Source organism: Maylandia zebra, linkage group LG13, assembly GCF_041146795.1.
Source record: "Maylandia zebra isolate NMK-2024a linkage group LG13, Mzebra_GT3a, whole genome shotgun sequence".
Taxonomy (NCBI): domain Eukaryota; kingdom Metazoa; phylum Chordata; class Actinopteri; order Cichliformes; family Cichlidae; genus Maylandia; species Maylandia zebra.
This window is the reverse complement of record NC_135179.1, coordinates 17,595,216-17,615,390: the sequence shown is the minus strand read 5'-3', so window position 1 is coordinate 17,615,390 and position 20,175 is coordinate 17,595,216. Positions and strand designations below refer to the sequence as shown.

The 20,175-nt window shown below is 39.4% G+C and overlaps 2 protein-coding genes across 3 annotated transcripts in view; one reads left to right on the top strand and one right to left on the bottom strand.

Moving 5' to 3' along the window:
* LOC101475253 (apoptosis-stimulating of p53 protein 2) overlaps nucleotides 1-2,277 on the bottom strand; it is a 28,161-nt gene extending 25,884 nt beyond the window's left edge. For both annotated transcript variants that reach the window (XM_004551715.2, XM_004551716.2), the window contains exons 1-2: nucleotides 2,141-2,277; nucleotides 1,655-1,820 (exon numbers count right to left, since the gene is read on the bottom strand). In XM_004551715.2, coding sequence (XP_004551772.1) covers nucleotides 1,655-1,681 — 27 coding nt within the window. In that variant the 5' untranslated portion in view covers nucleotides 1,682-1,820; nucleotides 2,141-2,277. The remainder of the gene's footprint in view (nucleotides 1-1,654; nucleotides 1,821-2,140) is intronic.
* A 1,336-nt stretch (nucleotides 2,278-3,613) lies between these two features.
* xpo5 (exportin 5) lies at nucleotides 3,614-19,939 on the top strand. The gene is made up of 32 exons (XM_004551714.4): nucleotides 3,614-3,857; nucleotides 4,380-4,501; nucleotides 4,590-4,662; nucleotides 4,743-4,880; nucleotides 8,290-8,472; nucleotides 8,569-8,595; nucleotides 8,694-8,879; nucleotides 9,744-9,820; nucleotides 9,905-10,082; nucleotides 10,165-10,248; nucleotides 10,350-10,475; nucleotides 10,561-10,651; nucleotides 10,749-10,877; nucleotides 11,298-11,413; nucleotides 11,512-11,667; nucleotides 11,860-11,901; nucleotides 11,986-12,075; nucleotides 12,196-12,395; nucleotides 12,475-12,577; nucleotides 13,280-13,461; nucleotides 13,573-13,673; nucleotides 13,763-13,859; nucleotides 13,972-14,108; nucleotides 14,272-14,369; nucleotides 14,463-14,509; nucleotides 14,752-14,861; nucleotides 15,919-15,978; nucleotides 16,086-16,180; nucleotides 16,267-16,374; nucleotides 17,208-17,345; nucleotides 17,658-17,822; nucleotides 18,087-19,939. The coding sequence occupies exons 1-32, from the start codon at nucleotides 3,756-3,758 to the stop codon at nucleotides 18,231-18,233; spliced, it is 3,708 nt and encodes a 1,235-aa protein (XP_004551771.1). The 5' UTR covers nucleotides 3,614-3,755; the 3' UTR covers nucleotides 18,234-19,939.
* The last annotated feature ends 236 nt before the right edge of the window (nucleotides 19,940-20,175 follow it).

Genomic DNA, 20,175 nt, shown 5'->3' with positions numbered 1-20,175 from the left:
TAAGGGCCAATAAAGAAACAGCTCTGTTATGTAAGGGTGACAGTTTATATCAGTATCCACTAGGAACGAGCTTGGCAATAACAAACAAGTATGTGCCAGTAGCAGACCGAGGTCATGCGCCAGACAAGAGTCGTCCGAACACGACTCTCTCCACTGCTAAGATGATTAATTCAATGAAAGAACACAGGTAGCACAGGTTTGAGGAGAGAAGGGCCACAGTAGTAGATCCTACACATATTGTGAACAGCTGTCATCAGCTGTTCACAATAAGACAAAATGAAAATATGACCATGTATCATAGTTATCTGAATTATTCAAATCAGAATTAAAGACATAAACTAAAGGAAAAAATATAGAAATAACAGGTTTAGCTACTTTTTGAAAGTTATTATTAATATTATTTTATATCATCCCTTTTCCCTGAGGTGTTTTGTTTTGCCATATGGTAGTTACTTTACAGTTATCCTACTTTACTTAAACAATTTTGCATCAACTTACCACCTCAAGTTTTCTTCTCCCAAAATTGGGAATGAATAAAGTAGAATTTATTTTTAATGAAACATGGTAAATTTTAAAGAAAATTGTGGTAGACAGTGCTAAAACAGTCTGTTCATAAAATAACACAAAGAAAACTAAACTATTTTGATAAAAGATTAAATAACTTCCTATGCTACCTGGAAATCATTTAAATCCTTTGCTGAAAGCATGGCAACTGTTGTTACTAACACCTAACTGTAATGTTATTAGTTTACTTCATGTATGTCACAAAATTACCATTTATTTTTATACCTTACTGAGAAAATATGTCAGTGACCTCTAACTCTGTTCATATCCTTGATTTGGTATTACAGGGGTAGAGTGGGCAAGGTTTGAGAAGTACGGTTAATTGTTTTCTTATTTTGGTTTATAAAGTCTGTATTGTATTTTGCTATGAAAAAAATATTGAAAAAGTCTATAATCATTTCAGCTTGCAAGAATCAAAACAAATATCCACAGACTGATTGGGAAACTGTTTCTTAGTTGCAGCTCCATTTTCCATGAAACATTTGGGTAATTAGAAAATATGCCAGGGTTAAATGTTTACTAGTTTGGGGGGGGTTACTCATTAATCACCATTTCTATTTGTTAGGAAGGTTGTTTCTCTACACTGCACACACGCAGGCAGACTGCTGTGTGCTGCCCTATCCACACATCTAAGATAGTTCTGAGAAAGAGAGAGAGCCTTGCACTGCAGCAAAAGCAATGAACCTCTGATGATGTTGAAGATGATGGGGCTGACATGGCAGGAGTCCAGAGCTGAGGATAGGTCCAGTGCCAGCCAAGAACTGACAGGTGAATCCTGCCTATATACCGACAATACTTGAGATTACGACTGGTTTATAGGTGACTAAGTCTTGTATGAGTGTAAAATCACATGGGGGAAACACACTAACGCAAACACAAGCATCTATGGTAGCCAATAAACTTCACAACAGACGGCTGTGTCGACATAGTAATGACACAAAGTAGCAACCGCATCAATTTACCACCTCAATTTAAATGCCCAGGTAATTCACAATGATAGCGCCGCAGCGTGATACAATATCGAAAACTGGGGGATTGCGCAATGGGACAAGGTTAAAACTTGTAGCCATGAAAATAAAATAAAACTCACCGGCATCATTTTAGCTTCGTACCGCATTTAGCTAACGCACACAGCATGAATCCCCGCTGGCAGTTTCGACGAAGGCTGTTGGGACTGGCGATCGCTGTAATCCCAGAGCCTAAAGCCGCGACAGGCAAGGCTACTTTCTCCTTCTTAGGGAGGGGGGGATCCAGTCCTGCGTTAAAAAAGGACAACACAACAAAACATGGTTACGCTCTAAAATTCGACAAAAAATAAAAAGAATACAAAAACAAATAGCACTAAAGTTAACTGCATCTCGTGTCGTAGACCTGTTGCACCAGATAACGAGGCCTTCACGGCAAAAGTTTCCGTTGTGGTTGCGCGAGCATCGCTTTAAAACTTTGTAATGCTCGCAAAAGCGAGCGCGAGGATCGACGTAAATAACAAAAAAAAAAACAAGGTTTGTGAGTGGGAATACACACACGCGTTTAAATGGAAATACTTAATAATAATTTTTTTTAAGGTTTTACTCACCAAGAAAATACGTAGGTAATCGTCTCGAAACCCAGTAGAATGACAGCGTAGCTCGGTCGCCCGCAGGCAGCCTATCCCAGAGTGACGTAGCGAGAGGAAACTCATTCCACTTTGGAATTCAAGCTCCGCCCCTGCCGGAGCATAAAACACCCCCACCGGCTAGACTTGTATACTTTGTGCCTTGACTTCTGTCTTAATATCAGAATCGCACGCTTAATATTGAAACCATGTGCAAAAAAACCAAAAAAAAACAAAACCAAACATTCAGTGTGTTCAGCAGTTTCTCAGCAGCAGATTAAACTTAAAAGAGCAGAGGTAGGAATGATTCCTCGCCAGGACATACTTAAGATGTATCACTCCGCCAGTAATCACAAACTGAAAGGTGAAGGTGAAAGAGCTGCGAAACTGTTTGGTTCAGTAAAAGCATTAATTATTAAAGATGGCAACTTAACGAATGAAAAAAGAATAATTATTAAAGTTAATATGACCAGTTAGCTGAATTAGAGCATATAAACAAGCAACACCTAATGTAACTTGGGAAAATGTAACTTGCTTCAGATAAGAGCTGTAATCAGGATTTATACTGAAATAAAAATTTCTACCTGGCTTCATCTAAACCCCATATGGCCTCACTGTATATCATGAATCAGAAGAGTTCTTTCTTCTCTTCTTATACTCTCACTTCAGATTACAGTGTCGTCTGCAAACATTATAGGCTACAGAGACTCCTGCCTGACCTCATCTGTCATCCTGTTCATTACCACTGGGACTTCCTACATTTCTGATGTAATCCCATCCCCATCCCCTAGCTTCAACAACTCTTTCCTATAACTTCGTGTTATAGCTCATCAACCTTATCCGTCTACGGCTACAGCTCTGCACATCACCCTTTAACTTGAAACTCAGTATTAGTAAACTTTTTCCCCACTCCTCGGGAATCCTCACACTTTCCAGGATTGTGTTTTCTGGTTAAAAAGCCCACTCCCTTCTTTCCTATATATCGCCATACTTCCAAACACGTGTAAAATGTTCCTGTACTTTTATGTAGAATTATAGTTAAAGATTATTTTTTGTAATTAATTAATTACTGTTTATTACGGAATCTATTTGTTGTATTCCTGCTCTTTTGATTTTGCTGCTGTCATCATGCGAATTTCCCAACTGTGGGACTAATAGAAGGTCTTTTATGTTATCTTAGACATCCTGGTCTCATTAAACATATATGTAATGACTTCTAATGCGAGATGAAGACATTTCCTGTACTTTGATTTATTTATTTATTTATTTTTTAGTTTTGTAAGTAAACCATACTGTTTGCTTCATTTTTACATTTTTTTAATTCAAGTAGCTAATGAATATAATAGTTTCAGAGGTGATGGCTTAGATTTATATAGACGATCTTTAAAAAAAAAATCTTAGACTACAACTCCCAGAATTCCCACTCAACGGCGAGCAAAGTGTTCAAACGCGCGAGTAGCGGCAGGAGAAGCAACGGCAGCACATTCTGTACACGTTGGTACCTCACTGAGTGTATCGCTCGTCTCACTGTACTGCAGGTGCTTTGCATAAGGGAGTTGCTTTCGCCTCAACAGTGTGTTAGACGCTACTTGAAGTCATGGCTGACCAGGTGGCCGCCATGTGTGATCAGCTTGTGAAAGCTGTGAATGTGATTATGGACGCAGAAACAAGTCAAATTTACCGACTGGAGGCCCTAAAGGTAGCTTCGTTAACGCTTGCTAGCTAGCCGCTAAGTTTGCTGAGCTTGTCATTCATTTGTGAAAGGAGAATAATGTACTGGCTTAGCTAGATAAATTGGGCTATTATACGTAGTTTCCTAGTAACAGCGCTGTTTATACGGTTCATGTATGTTGGTTTAACCTGCAATGATGATAGCCATATGCTTTACGAGCTAGCCGGCATGCCACAATTATCACCTCAACACCAGAGCCACTGTGGACTCATATTCATGCCATTAACCACATGGTGAAAAGACAGAGCTCGATTTAATGAGGCTAGTTAACCAATTCCGAGTAATTCTGCCCCCAAGAATAACTCTAACCCTAGCTGCTAGATTAGCATTCTGCTATCCAAGTATTTATATGAATGTTTGTGAATTAGCTGTTGCTATCTGACATATTACACGTGTATGGTAGTGGTGGGTTCACAAAACTGTTCATTTAAAGTCTTATAACATTTCCTAATCTTTAAAATTACGCGGTTTCTTTTTTCTTCTCTTCAGTTTTGTGAAGAGTTTAAAGAGACGAGCTCCTTGTGTGTCCCATGTGGCTTACAATTAGCTGACAAAGCCCAGCCAGCAGTAGTGAGACACTTTGGTTTGCAAATCCTGGAGCATATCATCAAGTAAGTTGAAGGTGACTAAGGTAAATGTAATAGGGAAAAAGCATGATAAGGGATCCATGTTTGACAGAAAGCTAATGTCTCCCTGCAGATTCAGATGGAACGACATGCAGCAACAGGAGAAAGTCCACCTGAAGGAGTGCGCCATGCAGCTGTTATCAAATGTAAGTGTGATTTGTGAAAGACGCTTCACTTCACAGTTCACAGTTGTACTGCTCTGATGCCTTCTATTGTCTCTTTTCAGGGTACTCATTCGATCTTGGACGAGGAGAGCCACATCAAAGATGCCCTGTCACGAATAGTTGTGGAAATGATAAAAAGAGAATGGCCTCAGCATTGGCCAGATATGCTGAAAGAGATGGAGACTCTCACTAGCCAAGGAGTAAGTAACCTGTGTGGTGCAGGAAGCTCAATTTTTCCTCATCTCACTTGTTTCCTCAGCCAACATGGATTCAATATGAGAATGGAATAACTTGCATGCAAATAAGGGCCAGTTGTGGATTACTCATTCATTTCCCCATTGCCTCATCATGTAAACTTGGGCACTGGGATAACGTCACCTTCCAAATACGAACCTAACAACCCTCTTTCCGCTTCCTTGTTTTATCACTAAACTGTAGACCTTTTCAGACATTCAGATCAAGCTTGGTTTTACTTTTATCATTAATACATACCCACTCTGAAGGGATGAACAAAGTACTTGTGCAATATTACAATAATATCTAAGTGTGATAGTATATTAAAGGATATACAATTCTTAAGAAAAGTTTTTTTTAGTTGGTTGCTGTATATTTAGAAAATCAGTTACATCCTATGTGTAGCTATGGGAATGTGGTAGACTGATTAAGCAGTTGCTTTAATGCAGTGTTGTGTGTCAGCGCACCTAAATGAAGTGGAGTACACACTGTCATTTCAATTCAATTCAATTCAATCTTTATTGGCAGACTTCATGTCTATAAAAACAAGACAAAAAACACACACATAACACCCCCCCCCAACACAAGGTATAAACCATTAAATATATATATGTATATAAATAAGTATCTAAAGCATTTGTAAAAATATAAAACCATAATATACATAAAACACAATTACTTAAAATAAATCAATAAATACACAAACACTTTAACCAGTGCTTTCTCAGACTGGATGAGTAACGGGAACCACTCACTGTTGGATCTGTAAGTGCTACAATTATACTGTTATTCGAACCATCCAGTCGTTCTCTAAAATTGAACATTAGCTTTCTTAAAAGTGCTTTAAAAGTCCAAACACCCACAGCTACAAACATCTGGCTGGCACTACCACTTCTAGGTATCCTGCAAAGGATTCTCATCGCATCATTATATGCAACATGCAGCTTCTGCATGCTACATTGTTTGTAGGATGACCACAAGGGGGCAGTATATAGCGGTGTGCAATACGCTTTAAACAAAGCCACTTTAACTGGAAGTGAACAAAAGCTGAATTTGTGTGCAATAGTATTTGCCTGCACATAGAGCTTACATCGCTGTCTGTATATGTCATCATCATCATTCATTTGCCCAGTAATAAAGTGACCGAGGTATTTCACCTTTTTATGAACTTCAAGAGTTTTTTGTGCCAGTTTAAACAAAGGGAAATTTAGCTGTTTATCCTGCTTGGTTCTACATATCAAAACAGCACTTTTAGCAGCATTGTACTCAATGTCATATTGCACACCATATTCAGTACAGACATTAAGAAGATCCTGTAACCCATCACTGCTTGGACTAAAAACAACCAGGTCATCTGCATACATAAGATGATTTATCAATGTTTTACCTAATATACACCCAGTGTTACAGGCTCTCAGTTGTATGGACAAATCATCAACATACAAATTAAATAAAATTGGAGACAAAATCCCACCCTGTCTAACACCATTGCTGACACCAAAGGGGGCAGAAATACTGCTTCCCCATTTAACCTGCATGTTCTGATGAGCGTACCAGTAAGAGAGAATCCTCACGATGTACTGAGGAACTCCCCGTCTCTTCATTTTATCAAAAAGTTTTCTGTGGTTCACTCGATCAAAAGCCTTAGAGGCATCAATGAAACACATGAGGACAGATGAATTTTTAGCCCTATACAAACTGACTATTTCCTTGAGTGCATATATGCACATGTCAGTGCCGTGCTTTGGTTTGAAGCCAAACTGATTATCCAGAGAAGAGATGAACACACTAACTCTATCAAACAAGATTCTTTCTAACACCTTAGATAAAATAAAGTAAGATAAAATACCATTTTAAAAACATCAACATTCATTTATTTGGATACTGCCTTTTTGGAGCCAGCTCCAAAAACTCATATTTGAACAAGGGGGCAGAGTGCTTATTTATACGCTGAGGTTAAGAAACTTGGTTAGCAAAATGCATTTATAAACCTTACAGCTGCAGTAGAAGGAAACAGATTCCTCATTATTAGTGCTAAGTAACAGATGAATAAAATACTATATGTCACTCAGACTTTGTCTGTAGCACATTGAAGACTGTATATTTTCCAGATATTTTTTTTAAAAAGTATTAAAAGTGCTCCAAAAAGCTTGAGCACATATAAACACCATACGCTGCTTGATAAATGTATACAACTCTTTCATGCTGAAACGGCAAATGGCTTTGAGGCTTCCTGAGATCTGTCAGTCCCCACATTTATGGGGGCGTTCTTTAAAACATAATTTCTTTCAGTGGGGTGAACAACTTAAAATGCTAGAGAGATGTAAGCATTTGTTACCTTGTGCGTGCTTATCCTTTAATGTAATGACAAGCAGTCAAACTTGTACCATGTTTTTCATGGATGCTTAAATGTTATTAGGTCTGACTTGATAAAACTATCATTGCATCTTTTATGGAAAAGTGAGCATTCAGACACATTCTTGATAATCGTGGACTTCAGGAAGACCAGGAAACACTTGACCCCTGTTTCAATCCAGGGGGTCAGTGTTGACATTGTGGAGGACTATAAATACCTTGGAGTACACATTGACAATAAACTGGACTGGGCTAAAAACACCACAGCACTTTACAGGAAGGGCCAGAGTCGTCTCTATTTTTTGAGGCGACTGAGGTCCTTCAACATCTGCCAGAAAATGCTGAGGATTTTCTATGAGTCTGTTGTGGCCAGTGCGATCTTCTATGCTGTTGCATGCTGGGGGAGCAGGCTGAGGGTCGCAGATGCCAACAGACTTAATAAACTGATCCGTAAGGCCAGCAATGTTGTGGGGATGGAGCTGGACTCCCTCAAGGTGGTGTCGGAGAGGCGGATGCTGTCCAAGATAAAGACAATGTTGGATAACACCTCCCACCCACTCCATGACATGTTGGTCAGTCACAGGAGCTCGTTCAGTGAGAGACTGAGATTACCGAAAAGCACCACTGAACGACACAGGAAATCATTCCTGCCTGTGGCCATCTCCCTGTACAACGCATCCACTTAACACACTGTTTGCTGCTACAGCTACACATGTTTCTTTTCCAAATATTTATTTATAAGTGACTTATGTATGTATGTATGTATGTATGTATATATTGTACTATTCTTAGTTGGCGTATTGTCTGTCTTGTCTTAATGTTGGTTTAAAATGGAGCACTGTAACAAAAAAAAAAAAAAAAATAATAATAATAATTTCCCCCAGGGATCAATAAAGGATTCTGATTCTGATTAATCCAAGCTGATTTGTCACGAATCACTTCTTTAAAACTGCTGTTACAGCCATTTAAAGCTAGATAAAAGCAAATCAAGGAAAAAAAACATCCTCTTTGCTTTCACAGGAGGCCCAGACAGAGTTGGTCATGCTGATCCTTTTGAGGCTGGCTGAGGATGTGATCACCTTCCAGACGTTGCCTACCCAGCGACGCAGAGACATACAGCAGACACTCACCCAAAACATGGAAAGCATCTTCACTTTCATGATGGGCATTCTTCAAATTAATGTGGAGGACTATCGTAAACTGGTTAGTGGAGTCCTGACCTCATTTGTGTTGCAAGAAAGTAGAAATTGAAGAGTAAACTGACTTTACAATATTGGTCTTCTTTTTGTTTTCATCTAGAAAGGTTCTCCTGGAAATGAACTGCAGGTAAGAAAGCGTCAGCGTGTGCCTGCTTTAATATTCTAAACTTTGTTAATCGACTTGATTACTTCACTTGGCCCCCTTATAATTTTTCATCCACACAGATGAGAGCTCACTGTCGAGTTGCCGTGGCTACGCTGAATACACTCGCAGGCTACATAGACTGGGTCGCTCTGGTGTACATAACCTCCGGAAACTGTCATCTGCTGGAGATTCTGTGTCTGCTGCTGAGTGAGCCGGAGCTGCAGCTCGAGGCAGCGGAGTGTCTGCTCATTGCTATGAGCCGCAAGGTGAGTCGCTGGGACAGTATTCATGATGGCTTTCAAGAGATTTTGTCTCGGTTTGTCAAGTAGGCACTGCTGTATGCAACCTTCTTTTATGAGATGATAGAATTGCCAGACAAGCTTTTCCAGTTTCTTTTCCCAGCAGCTTTCATCAGTGTGATCCTCTGAATATACTAATAAGTCCTGCAGAATTGTGTTTTTTGCAGTTAAATTGCTTTAACGTTTATATGTATTGTGCTATTATAACCATAATTACATGAGCAATGCACAAGTCTAATCAGGACACGTGAATCATGCAATGACAACAAGGTATGAGTCTGAACAAGTCCATGAGTCCATTTCCTCTAGGTTCCAGGTAGGGTTAATAGAGCTCATATCCCAGTCATCATAACTGACTTGTTTTTTTTTCTTTTATTGGACAGAGTCATAAAATTTCTGCCATAATAGAACTTTGAGTAGAATTTCTAATGATCATATTAATAGTGTTATAATTTCAGCAATAACTCAGTCAAAATTAGGAAACGCACAGAAAATGACGAAGGTGCTTTTGTCCTCGCAGCAGATAGAACCGCATGTTGGATTTGGCAGAAATTTCACGCGGGATGTTTGTTTGACACAATCCTCCCCATGGATAAATGGGAATACAATGAGTAAATAAGTGTTGAAGATGGGAAATATTTGTTTAATCTGTCTTTTTAAAAATCCTTATACACTTTGAGAAATTTTACTATTAAAATAACTCTATTTTTGATAATTTAGAGGCTTTCTTTTGGGGATTTAGAGTAGTCTTGCAGATCAGACCAGTAATACTACATTATGGTAAGCTATAGTTTTTTTACTACCAGTTAATAATCTGTCATTCTGCCACAGGGCAAGCTGGAAGAGAGGAAACCATTCATGCTTCTGTTTGATGATGTGGCCATCCAGTATATTCTTTCTGCAGCCCAGTGAGTACAGCTGCTTCTCTCCACGTCTCTGCAGGCTTCATGCTAGCACTTCTACTGCAATTTAATGGTTTGTGTGTCTTACAGGACAGCAGATGGACTTTCGATATATCAGAAATCCGCAGAATCATCATTAAGTAGCCGTGACTCAGAGCCCTCTATGTGTACCTCTAGAGCAGTGGAGGTGGTGGAGCGGCGTTACATCTTCCTGAAGAGGCTCTGTCAGGTCCTGTGTGCTTTGGGAGGTCAGCTTTGCTCATTAGTGGTAAGTTTGGCCATTTTTAAGCACTTTAGATATTCGTTTTAAGATTGAAGATAGGTAACAGTTTCTCATCTTTTCTCCCCAGGGTTCAGACGTAGAGGTTGAAGTACCTGCAAACCTCAGCAAGTACATGGAAGCCCTTTTAGCCTTCACTACGCATTCCAGTCAGGTGAGATACCTCAGGAAAAAGATTTGACCCTTTTTGAAGTAAAATTTCATTTGAGTGAACAGCGTGTAAAGAAAACGACTTTTCTCTTTATTTCACTGCAGTTTTTAAAGTCCTCAACCATGGCGACATGGGGAGCTTTGTTCAGACATGAGGCTCTTTCAAAGGATGCAGCTGTTGTCAAGATGGCTGTCAAATTTCTTAGAGCCTCTATGACCAACTTAGTTAAGGTGAGGTCGTGGTGACAGCAATATCATTCACAGTGTGACCTAAAGCCAAACAAAGTGTTAATAACTTTCATCTTCCCCTCCTTAGACTGGGTTCCCGTCTAGAGACAATAACCCAAACTGCGAGTACTCCCGTGTGGACTTTGACAGTGATGAGGACTTCAACTCTTTTTTTAATTGTAAGTACCGGGGATTCAAGTTTTGCTTCAGTAGTTCTGACTCTTTTATTTTGTGCATACCTTTATGGTTTTCATTGTTTCTTTTGGTGCTTTGCAGCTTTCCGAGCGCAGCAGGGGGAAGTTTTGAGGAGCACATGCCGCATTGTTCCTCTAGAGGCTTTCCGGATAGGAGCAGAATGGTTACAGTATCAGATTACTAGCCCAATAGATACTGGAGATAACGCATGTAAGTAGTCTTTGACACAATACCAAAGAGGAAATGATCGCTGTTTTCACACGTGTTTTGGTTTACTGCTTGAAGGGATTTTTATGGCCATATGCCGATAGTTAATTCATCATGTAAAATACGTAATAATATTACAATAATTTAAGCCTGGAGTTAATTGGGAAACTAGAGCAGTCAGTTTGGGGAATAGCAAACTCATATTGCTACTAACATATAAGCTTTACAGTTTCCTTTCGAGTCTTTTAAGGACACTAAGGGAAAATTGGGGAAGGGCTGATATATTATTGGCTGATATTGACCCTGATGCCAACTTTTTTTTTGTGCAGCGCATCCTTAGCAAAACCTTAAACACAAGTTTCATTTCCATATTGATGGCTGAATCTGCCGTGAATGGGCGCCTCTCCCTTTGCATCTCTCTAGCTAAGACTGCAGAGGGCCTGTGTTCCCTCTTGTCCCCTTCAGTGGTCCAGTGGGATGCAATGACGGTCTTCATGGAATGCATGGTCTCGCAGATCATTAAAAGTGTGGATGAGGAGGTAAAGGAACAAGTTTTCTGTAACAGAATGGAAATAGCAGTGTAAAAGTAATCGTAGTCAAACTAATAATGAAGGCTTTTGCTCCTTCTGCCTTATAGAAGTTACCCATTGATCAGAGCATGGAGCTCCTGCAAGCCGTGCTGAACTACGAAACCAAAGACCCGCTCATTTTGTCCTGTGTGCTCACCAACGTCTCTGCCCTTTTCCCATTGGCCATACACAGACCACACTTCCTGCCACAGGTCCTCATCAAGGTAAGTTGAGCTGTTACTGGTTCCTGAATAACATTTACTATGTGAATGTAGTTTGTCACAAATCAATCAGAAAGTTCCTCCTGTCACATATTTTTGCTCGGTGGGGATGTTTCTTGTATTCACACCTTCAGCTCATTTGGAGGAGTTTGTTTTAATAATGTGGATTTTGAATGGTTTTGTTTTGTCCTGCAGCTCTTTAAGGCCGTCACATTTGAAATTGATCACGAACCCAAAGTAAGTTTCCTTCACGGAGTCATTTTTACTTCATCTTCATGACAACTGTGGAAAACAAATGTATTCTCCTCCTGATGTCTTCAGGCACCTTGGACTCGAGCTGTGAAGAATGTGAGGAGGCACGCCTGTTCTTCCATCATAAAAATCTGCCGGGATTACCCACAGTATATGCTGGTAATGGACTATTCTATTCCAGTTAGCTTAATAGCTAATGATAATTTGTCTTTCTGACGTACACTTTCCCGTATAGAAGTAAGTCAGTGTCTTTAACGATGCCCTTTTTTCTTTCTACAGCCTTGTTTTGAGATGTTTTACAATCATGTGAAGGAACTGTTTTCGAGCGGAGTCGCGCTCACTCACATGGAGAAATGCGCCCTGATGGAAGCTCTGGTTCTCATCAGTAACCAGTTCAAAGACTATGAGAAGCAGAAGGCGTTTGTAGATGAACTGATGGCCTCAGTGGTTGCAGAGTGGACTTCAAATGAGATTAGGCAGTGAGTTTGAATTCTCTCAGTGTGCCTCAAATTTAACACGATAGCGATAAATGATAGTTTTCTCTTCTTTGTTTTTCAGTGTGTTGTGGAACCCAGACACATTCTTGTCCTTTATTGGAGCAGATAAGGTGGTCACGGAGCAAAAAGAAGATGCAGATACAGCAGCCATTAATAGAGGCAGAGTAAGTGTATATGCGTGAACTCATTTATGTGGAGGGATACTGCCATTGGAGATCACTGTAGGTTTGCTTGTCTCACTTTTGTGTAATGACAAAATGTCGTAAGGGAAACAGACGTTATTTGACCTTTTAAAGGCATTGCACATGGACGTGTGCTCACTGACGAAACTTGTTTTTTGCGTTGTGTAAGTTGTTTATTACGTAAGCAAAGAAAAACTTTCCAGACAGAATGTGCCATGTCACCAATTTTTTTTATTTATTTTTTTTGCACCAGCCACAAAAGCTCATATTTCAAATTCTGACGCAGTTTTTGGCTTGTCGTTGGAGTTTATATTTTATTAATAAACAAAGCTGAAAACCATCTGGGTGTAGGCCCTGAGGTTTTGTAGCAGCTATGTGACTGTAACTAGGTGTAGCAAGGCTTTTAACCTAATCTAACGCAGCATGGCTAAATTTGCTGATTAGAAATAAACACAGAGTGCAGCTGTGGCAAATGGAAAAACTTTTTTTTTTTTTTTTAGCTATTTGATGATAAACAAAACTATTTGACAAACTAAAAATGCTGGTGATAGATATGACACAAAATTTCAAAGGCAGTCGCGTTATAAGAACGGATAAAAATTGCTTGTAGTTAGTTGTAACAAGGTAACTTGTAACTGTTTAATCCTTTTTTTGTATTTTCTTTTTAATTGAATCCTCCTCTAGTTGAGCTTCTGTTTGTATGCTATATTGGCGGTGGTGAAGCGGGCACACTGGCCTGCAGACCTGGAGGAGGCCAAGGCTGGTGGCTTTGTTGTGGGCTACACTCCTGCTGGAGCTCCCATGTACAGAAACCCCTGCACTGCCCAGTTTCTGATTTTGATGCCCAATTTACTAGCACTAATCAGGTGCGCTTGTACCATGATGTTACAGAAATTTGTAAAAAATGATTAATTATCCTTTTTACCGTACTGATATGTTGATTATTGACTTTCCCCTCTTGTTATTCCTCACTGCAGGACTCACAACAGTCTTTTCCTGCCTGAGAACATGGCCCGTCTCAGTGAGACCTTCAGCAGAGCTCATGAGATCATGGATAGTGAGAAGAAAGTGGTTCTTGGTAAGATGAGTTTTGTCCACACTTTTTACCAGAAGTCGGCAATCACCTTAAAAAAAGACTGGTCAAACTTAAGTGCATCCCGTCTACAGGTCTCTCTCATCATCTTTTGGATATTTACGACTCTCCCGTGTGTAAAACCACGATAGAGCGCATGCAGGGATTTTTCTGCACATTATATGATAACTGGTGAGAACTGTGGCTTTGACAGCTTTAACCCAAATTTTTCTTGCCTTTTTATATACCTTACATGTTGTTAAATTAAGTTTACCTCCAATTTTGCTGTTTTTAATCCATGTAGCTACCAAATCCTGGGAAGTGCAGGTGTGTCCCTGCAGCAGGAGTTCTACAACATCGACAAGTTGGCTGAAGGAATGGCTGGCTCTGCTTTCGTCTCCCTCGACCATGTGCCCGATCACAGACTTCGCCCAATGATTCATATCCTTATTTGCGTTTTTTTTTTTCCATTTGATTTGGTCAGCTTCTTTTCCCCTTCTCCTCCATGCTCCAATTCAGTGATGCACACCGGCCTGCAAGACCTGACATAATTAAAACTGAGCTAAAGCTTTACGTAAACTTTACATTTCCTTGACAAGTGTACGTCTGTTTCTGAGGCAGCTGGTGCTGTCTTGTCCCCAGGAGTACTATGAAAGTCTACTCTGCCCTCTGCTGGGACCATTGTTTGGCTACATGCTGCAGGTCAGGATCTCCACACCCACTGTTCTCTTCTTTTAAACTTTTTAGCCTAAAATGTGCTAAATATCATGGCTGTGTTTCTTATTACTGCTTCAGAGACTCAACATGAGGTGGCAGGTCATCAACCAGCGGACATCTATCAAGTAAGTTTTGGCACAGTGTTTGTGATCAAATGAATTTTCAGTCCATAAGACAAAAGTAACACACACATACCCCAAATATAGACCATAATGAAGACTTTTCTTATCTGGAATGGAAATTTCTCAATTGCAGTTTGAAAAAAAAAAATAAAAAAAATCACTGCTTAGTTTTTCCTCATAATTCACCAGATAAGAAAAGTGTGTTGTTTTTTTTTTTTTTTTCTTTCTTTCTTTCTTTTTTTCAGTGGTGAGCATGAGGAGGAGGAGTTGGTTTGTCAGGAAACCCAAGTGACCCAGGAGATGTTGGAAGAGCAAGTAGTACGCCTGCTGACGAGGGAGGTGCTGGAACTTCTCAGTAAGTAGTGTCTTTAGTACCACTTCCCACTCGCATACATGTTCATTCTAATGCACTATTGCCAAGTTGTGAAAGTTGAGCTTTTGGAGCTAATGTTGGTTTCAGAGCACATCAGAAAAGTGCAAATCTCAGCCACAAAGGCAAAGCTGTAATTCTACATTTTGTGGTAGATTTTTCTATCCAGTAGGATTTGTCTTTGGTGAGTGATAAGATTATGTCTGAGTTTATCCAGATTATGAGAAGTATAAAAGCACAATACATACATACATAACAAACAGTTGTACTTTTTATGGCATTATTAAACAAGGAGCCAGTCACAGAAGGGCTGCAGAAAAGATGTGAAACTCTGCGTTAATGACTTCTCCCTGAGCTCTCTGGAGTCAAGTGCTCCAATTAAGAAGCTAAAAGTGGAAGTGTTTGCAGAGAATTGTACCTTCTTATAAACAAAAGTCATACAAAGTCTGATTGGCAGATAATATTTGATTGAGGACGTTGCTGCCAAAGTGGTATTTAAAGTACGAAATTTAAGATCCCCTCCAAGAGTTGAATCTGTTCATCTGGATGTAGAGGTTTCAGTAAAAAGGGAAAGACCATCTCTGAATCAAGGAAAGTTTCTCCCACTGAAAACGCTACATCCACATGAACAGAATCAGGTTTTGGGGATTTCCTTACCTGGATGATTGAGCATCTAATCAAGACACTAAACTTAAGAGTGCACACTCTTTTTCAGCTTGCATTGTGAGTGACTGCTTAACATGTATTTTAGTTTGGTTTAGTTTGATCACTCATCAGTGCAGAAATGCTGGTAATTTTGAAGTGTAATTCAAAGAGAGCTTCTTTTTTGAACATGAAGGTTTTTGTGAATTGATAGCAGCTTAGGTAAATAGTTTAAGGATTTTTGCGGTTACTGTGCATTGTGCAATGAATATCCAAGGTTTTGTGTCGATGTAGTGGGTTTGTTTGTTTGTTTGTTTTGGGTTTTTTTTAGCTGTCTGATTAGCTTTTAAAGATGGAAGTTCAGTTGTCAAAACATCACAATTGTCTCTTTTTGTTTTAGCTGTGACCTGTATTTCCAGAAAGGTATCTGAACCTGCAGCCAATAAGGAGGAAATGGATGGTAAGAGTTAAACTGGAGAATTTGAATTAACTGGATGATTTTTATTCTGGCGTATCTCTTTATTTTTAATTAAAATTTGTTGTTGTTGTTGAAACATGCTCTTGCAGAGGAAGATATGATGATGGATTCAGTGCAGTCAGCGTCTCCTGCTCAGCCCACAGAGGAGCTGACAGAGCTGGGGAAATGTCTCCTGAAGCACGAGGTCGACCTAAAACGCATCACGTATCATTCAGAGGAAAGCACAGTTGTACATTATTAAAAACGTAATGCTTCTTTTTCATTTCTCAGAACCTCTACATGTCCCTGCTGACCCTGTCCTTTACCTCACTTTCCTGGAAGGATGCCACCAACTGTCATCGCACTGCTTCACTGGTCTGCTGGACTCTGCTGCGGCAGGTAGCACATTTAATCTAACCTAAATACAAGGCAGCAGCTTTTTGATGCTCTCATCACACACGTTGCTTTTATGCACAAGCTGTCTGGCTATATTTAACCCAGATGTCTTTAAATGTGGGACTCGAGTATGCACAACAGGTTCCTGAGGACTGTACTTTATAATGAAATGCTACGTAAGCAAGAATAAGTTGTGCATTTGTTTAGGATTGATTTCAGCATCACAGTGTGTATATATGACCCAAAACATAAGCCTGTGCTTAGTGTATTTAAGGAGATTTTATTAAGTAAGATTTTTTGGGTAACATTGGCGGTTTATAGCACAGAGGACTGAAGTGCTATAGGCTTACACAGGAAACGGTGGTTGGAATCAACAGTACATTTTTTTTACATTTTTACCTTTTGAGGTTACGAAAAAATGCCTTGCAAGATTTTAAATAGCAATATTTATGGATGTCATTTAAGGGATTTGTAAAGATGTGATGAATTATCAGCTTAACATCAGTATAGGCCAAATGTTCACGTTCATGTTTTAATCTGGTGTTTTTCTGTCAGTTTTGCATTTGGGTGCTTGAAGATGGTGTGACAAAAGGCTAAAGTACCTTCAAGTTATTCATGTATAATGAAGACTTCTTTGATTCTCTGTAACAAAAGAGGAGAGTACCAACAAAAACAAATGTCAACAAAACAAAATACACAAGACATTGGTACTGGCGTCAGGTAGCATCCGTATGAAAGCAGAATTTAACAAACACAACCCTAAAATCTAACGATCTTTGATCTGGGAGGTGGCTGAATAAGTGTCTTGCATAGCTTTATATTTCTCTTGTCTCCAGGTTGTTGCAGGTAATCTTCTTACTGAAGCTGTTACGTGGTTCTTTACCAGCGTTCTCAGGGGCCTTCAAGTTCATGGGCAGCATGAGGTCTGCAGCTCTACCCTCTCTCAGTTGGCAATGCTCATCTATGAAAACCTGGTGAGGCAAATTTTGAACATATCTGACATATTTACATATTTGCTCTTTTTTTCCCTGCCCTTTAGAGGACTTATTTTACTTTCACTACTAATCAATCTGTTGTCTATATTCTGCTTTGACCTATAAAACGACAGATTATAGTGAAAAAGTCTTGATCAGAATGAAAGATTTTTCAAGATGTAAACTTACAAAAAAACAAACAAGAATTTGCAAAGCTGGAATCGGCGAAGATTTGAGAGTTTTGCATGACAAATAATGTCTGTCTTTGCTTCCTTATATTGTATCCTTTTTAAATGTCTGTGTTCCTGTTAGCGGCCTCGCTATATGGAGCTGAGAGGAGTGATGACCCAGATCCCAAACATCAATTTGGAGGCTCTGGACCAGTATGACCACAGGCTCATGGACCCCAGTGCCCAGAAGTTTGGAGAAAAGAAGAGAAAAGACCAGTTCAGGAAGCTTATTGCAGGAACTGTTGGGGTAATGCTACATTTCCCCACTAGAGAGCAGTGCTTCTCTAGTATATCCGACTGTAGATGGCTCATTAGGAGTAACCATAGACGCTGGCGTTTTAGTGCAAGTCATTACTCAGCAGAGTGATTCTGGCTGTGTTGTAAATCTTCTGTTCGCCGCAGCAGAAAAATGTTCAGCAGCTCAACAGGGCCGGACAGTCTAATGAAATTCTTTCCTGCAGGTCTGGGATAGCTGTGTTTAACCTTTCCTCTACCTGTCCCCTGCCAACAGAAAGCTCTGTGCCAGCAGTTCAGGAAGGAGGTTCATATCCGGAATCTTCCATCGCTCTTTAAAAAGCCGAAGCCAGATAAGGATATAGTGAACAATGAACCTCTGGGCCTGGCAGCTCTCTTCTCTCCCAAGAATGATGCCCTGTAGGAACACAAAGCAAGTCAAGACTTCACGCTGATTGAAGACGGAGTTGTGTGTAGGACCACCGTCTCTCCTAAACATCCTCCAGCTGGGGCAGTGTGGCGCTACCTAACATATCTGTCAACACTGGTGTTGCTTCAGTAGGTTGTCTTTTCTTTTAACCTACATCGTGCAATGCCGCCGTTCATGCTTTATAACTGCTAGTCATTTGTACAGTCAAGTATCACAAAGTAGGGGACTTTTTTTTTTTTTAAGTTCCTTTTGCGCATAAATGAGATTTGTAGACTCTACAGAATCTGTAGGGATTATTTCAGAATGAAGTTCTTAATTAATATTTAACCATTAATATTTGCACAGCTGAAGAAGCTGTAAAGAGCCACAAGACTAGTTTTATTTAAGACTTTTCTGCATTCTTATTTTACTTTGTGCTTCTTCATTTTTAGTCGCTGTATTTTTCCATTTCCCAACATCAGGACACAAGAGGAACTATTAAGTGTATCAACTTGCAGTTAATCGTATCCAAGTAAGCAAAGCAAGTAAAGCAGGTCGGCGTGCAGTTAGCCTGTTGGGGTACGATGAGGGATAGAGTGCATTTGTGTTATGGCATGTGGACAGGTGGACTTTTTTTTTTTTTTTTCTTCTTTACAAAAAAAAATAAAGAATACATTTTGGAGCTTAGTGTTGGCAGATACGTTGGTACCCATGCTGCTGTTGCATCCCGCGTCGAAAAGAAAGACCCGAGGGGGAAAAACTGCTGGTGCACATTTCTCTGTTCACTTTTTGTTTTGTTTTGGGGTTGTTGTTTTTTTCTATTGACTGGACCAGCTTGAATTAATTTTCTGATTCTGAAGGATGTGCTGATGGTACCTCGAGTGTGATGTTCTTTATAATGGGGTAAAGTTCCTCTGTCTATGTATAAACTAAGAGAGGAAAAAGTAATGGATTATATGAATGATTTATTGTAGACGTAAACAGAACAGCGGTCTGTTTTGCAGTTATTTTTTGCCAGTTCTTCGTATCGCCACATGTGAAAACAGCCCATGTACTGTTTCGAATTGTTAATTTAATGCAGAGCACATATCATACTACAAATGATACAACCGCAGTCTGTGCCAAAACACTCATTGTAAATTTGTAAGCAGACAGTTGTCTGACAAATCTAATTACACGTAACTTAAGGAGTATTTAACAGTGAACTCAACTAATGTGTAGCTTAATCCAAGTGTTCCTGTTGTGTTCTTGCTGTCTGGTTTTTGTTTTGTTTTTATTTTATTTTTTTCAATACTGGTTTTGCCAACCAGGAAGAAAGGTGAACCATCACTACATTCCTTTATTGTCCAAGGGATTGTTTTTCAGGATAATTTGTTGGATGAGTTTTGCTCTTATGGAGCCATCAAAGCAGTTTGTTTTGTTTTTTTGTTTGTTTTTTTTGTGTGTGTGTTTTTTGTTTTTTTTAATTAAACTCTTCACATCCTTTTTCTACATCTTGAATGCTGTTGAACCTAAAGCAAGCTGAAGTACTTCGTTAGTTATCAAAACTGTTTTCCTTTTATCATCAAACTGTTCCCCTGTCTTTGTGCTGATTGTTCACATGTGGTTATTTTTAAAATGTGTTCAACACTAAAATGTAATGTACAAATGAGAAAATAGGCTTTTTAAAAGTGTAGTGTGGTTTATATTTTTGTTTTGAATAAAAAACAAAAACAAAACAGTATCTTCCCCCCCCCCCCCCCCCCCTCTATTTATAATATATCAATTACAGCACGTTCACATATTTTTCTTTGAATTAATTTCCAGATGCAGCATCTAAAACATTAGAATGACCTTAATGGGGATGTAGTTTTGAAAACTGAATCTAAATCTCAAAAGGGTGAAAAATACTTGAAAGATGGGGAATGTTTTCAGACTCCCATATTCTTTGTGCTTTAAGTTTAAAGTTCTTTTTTTT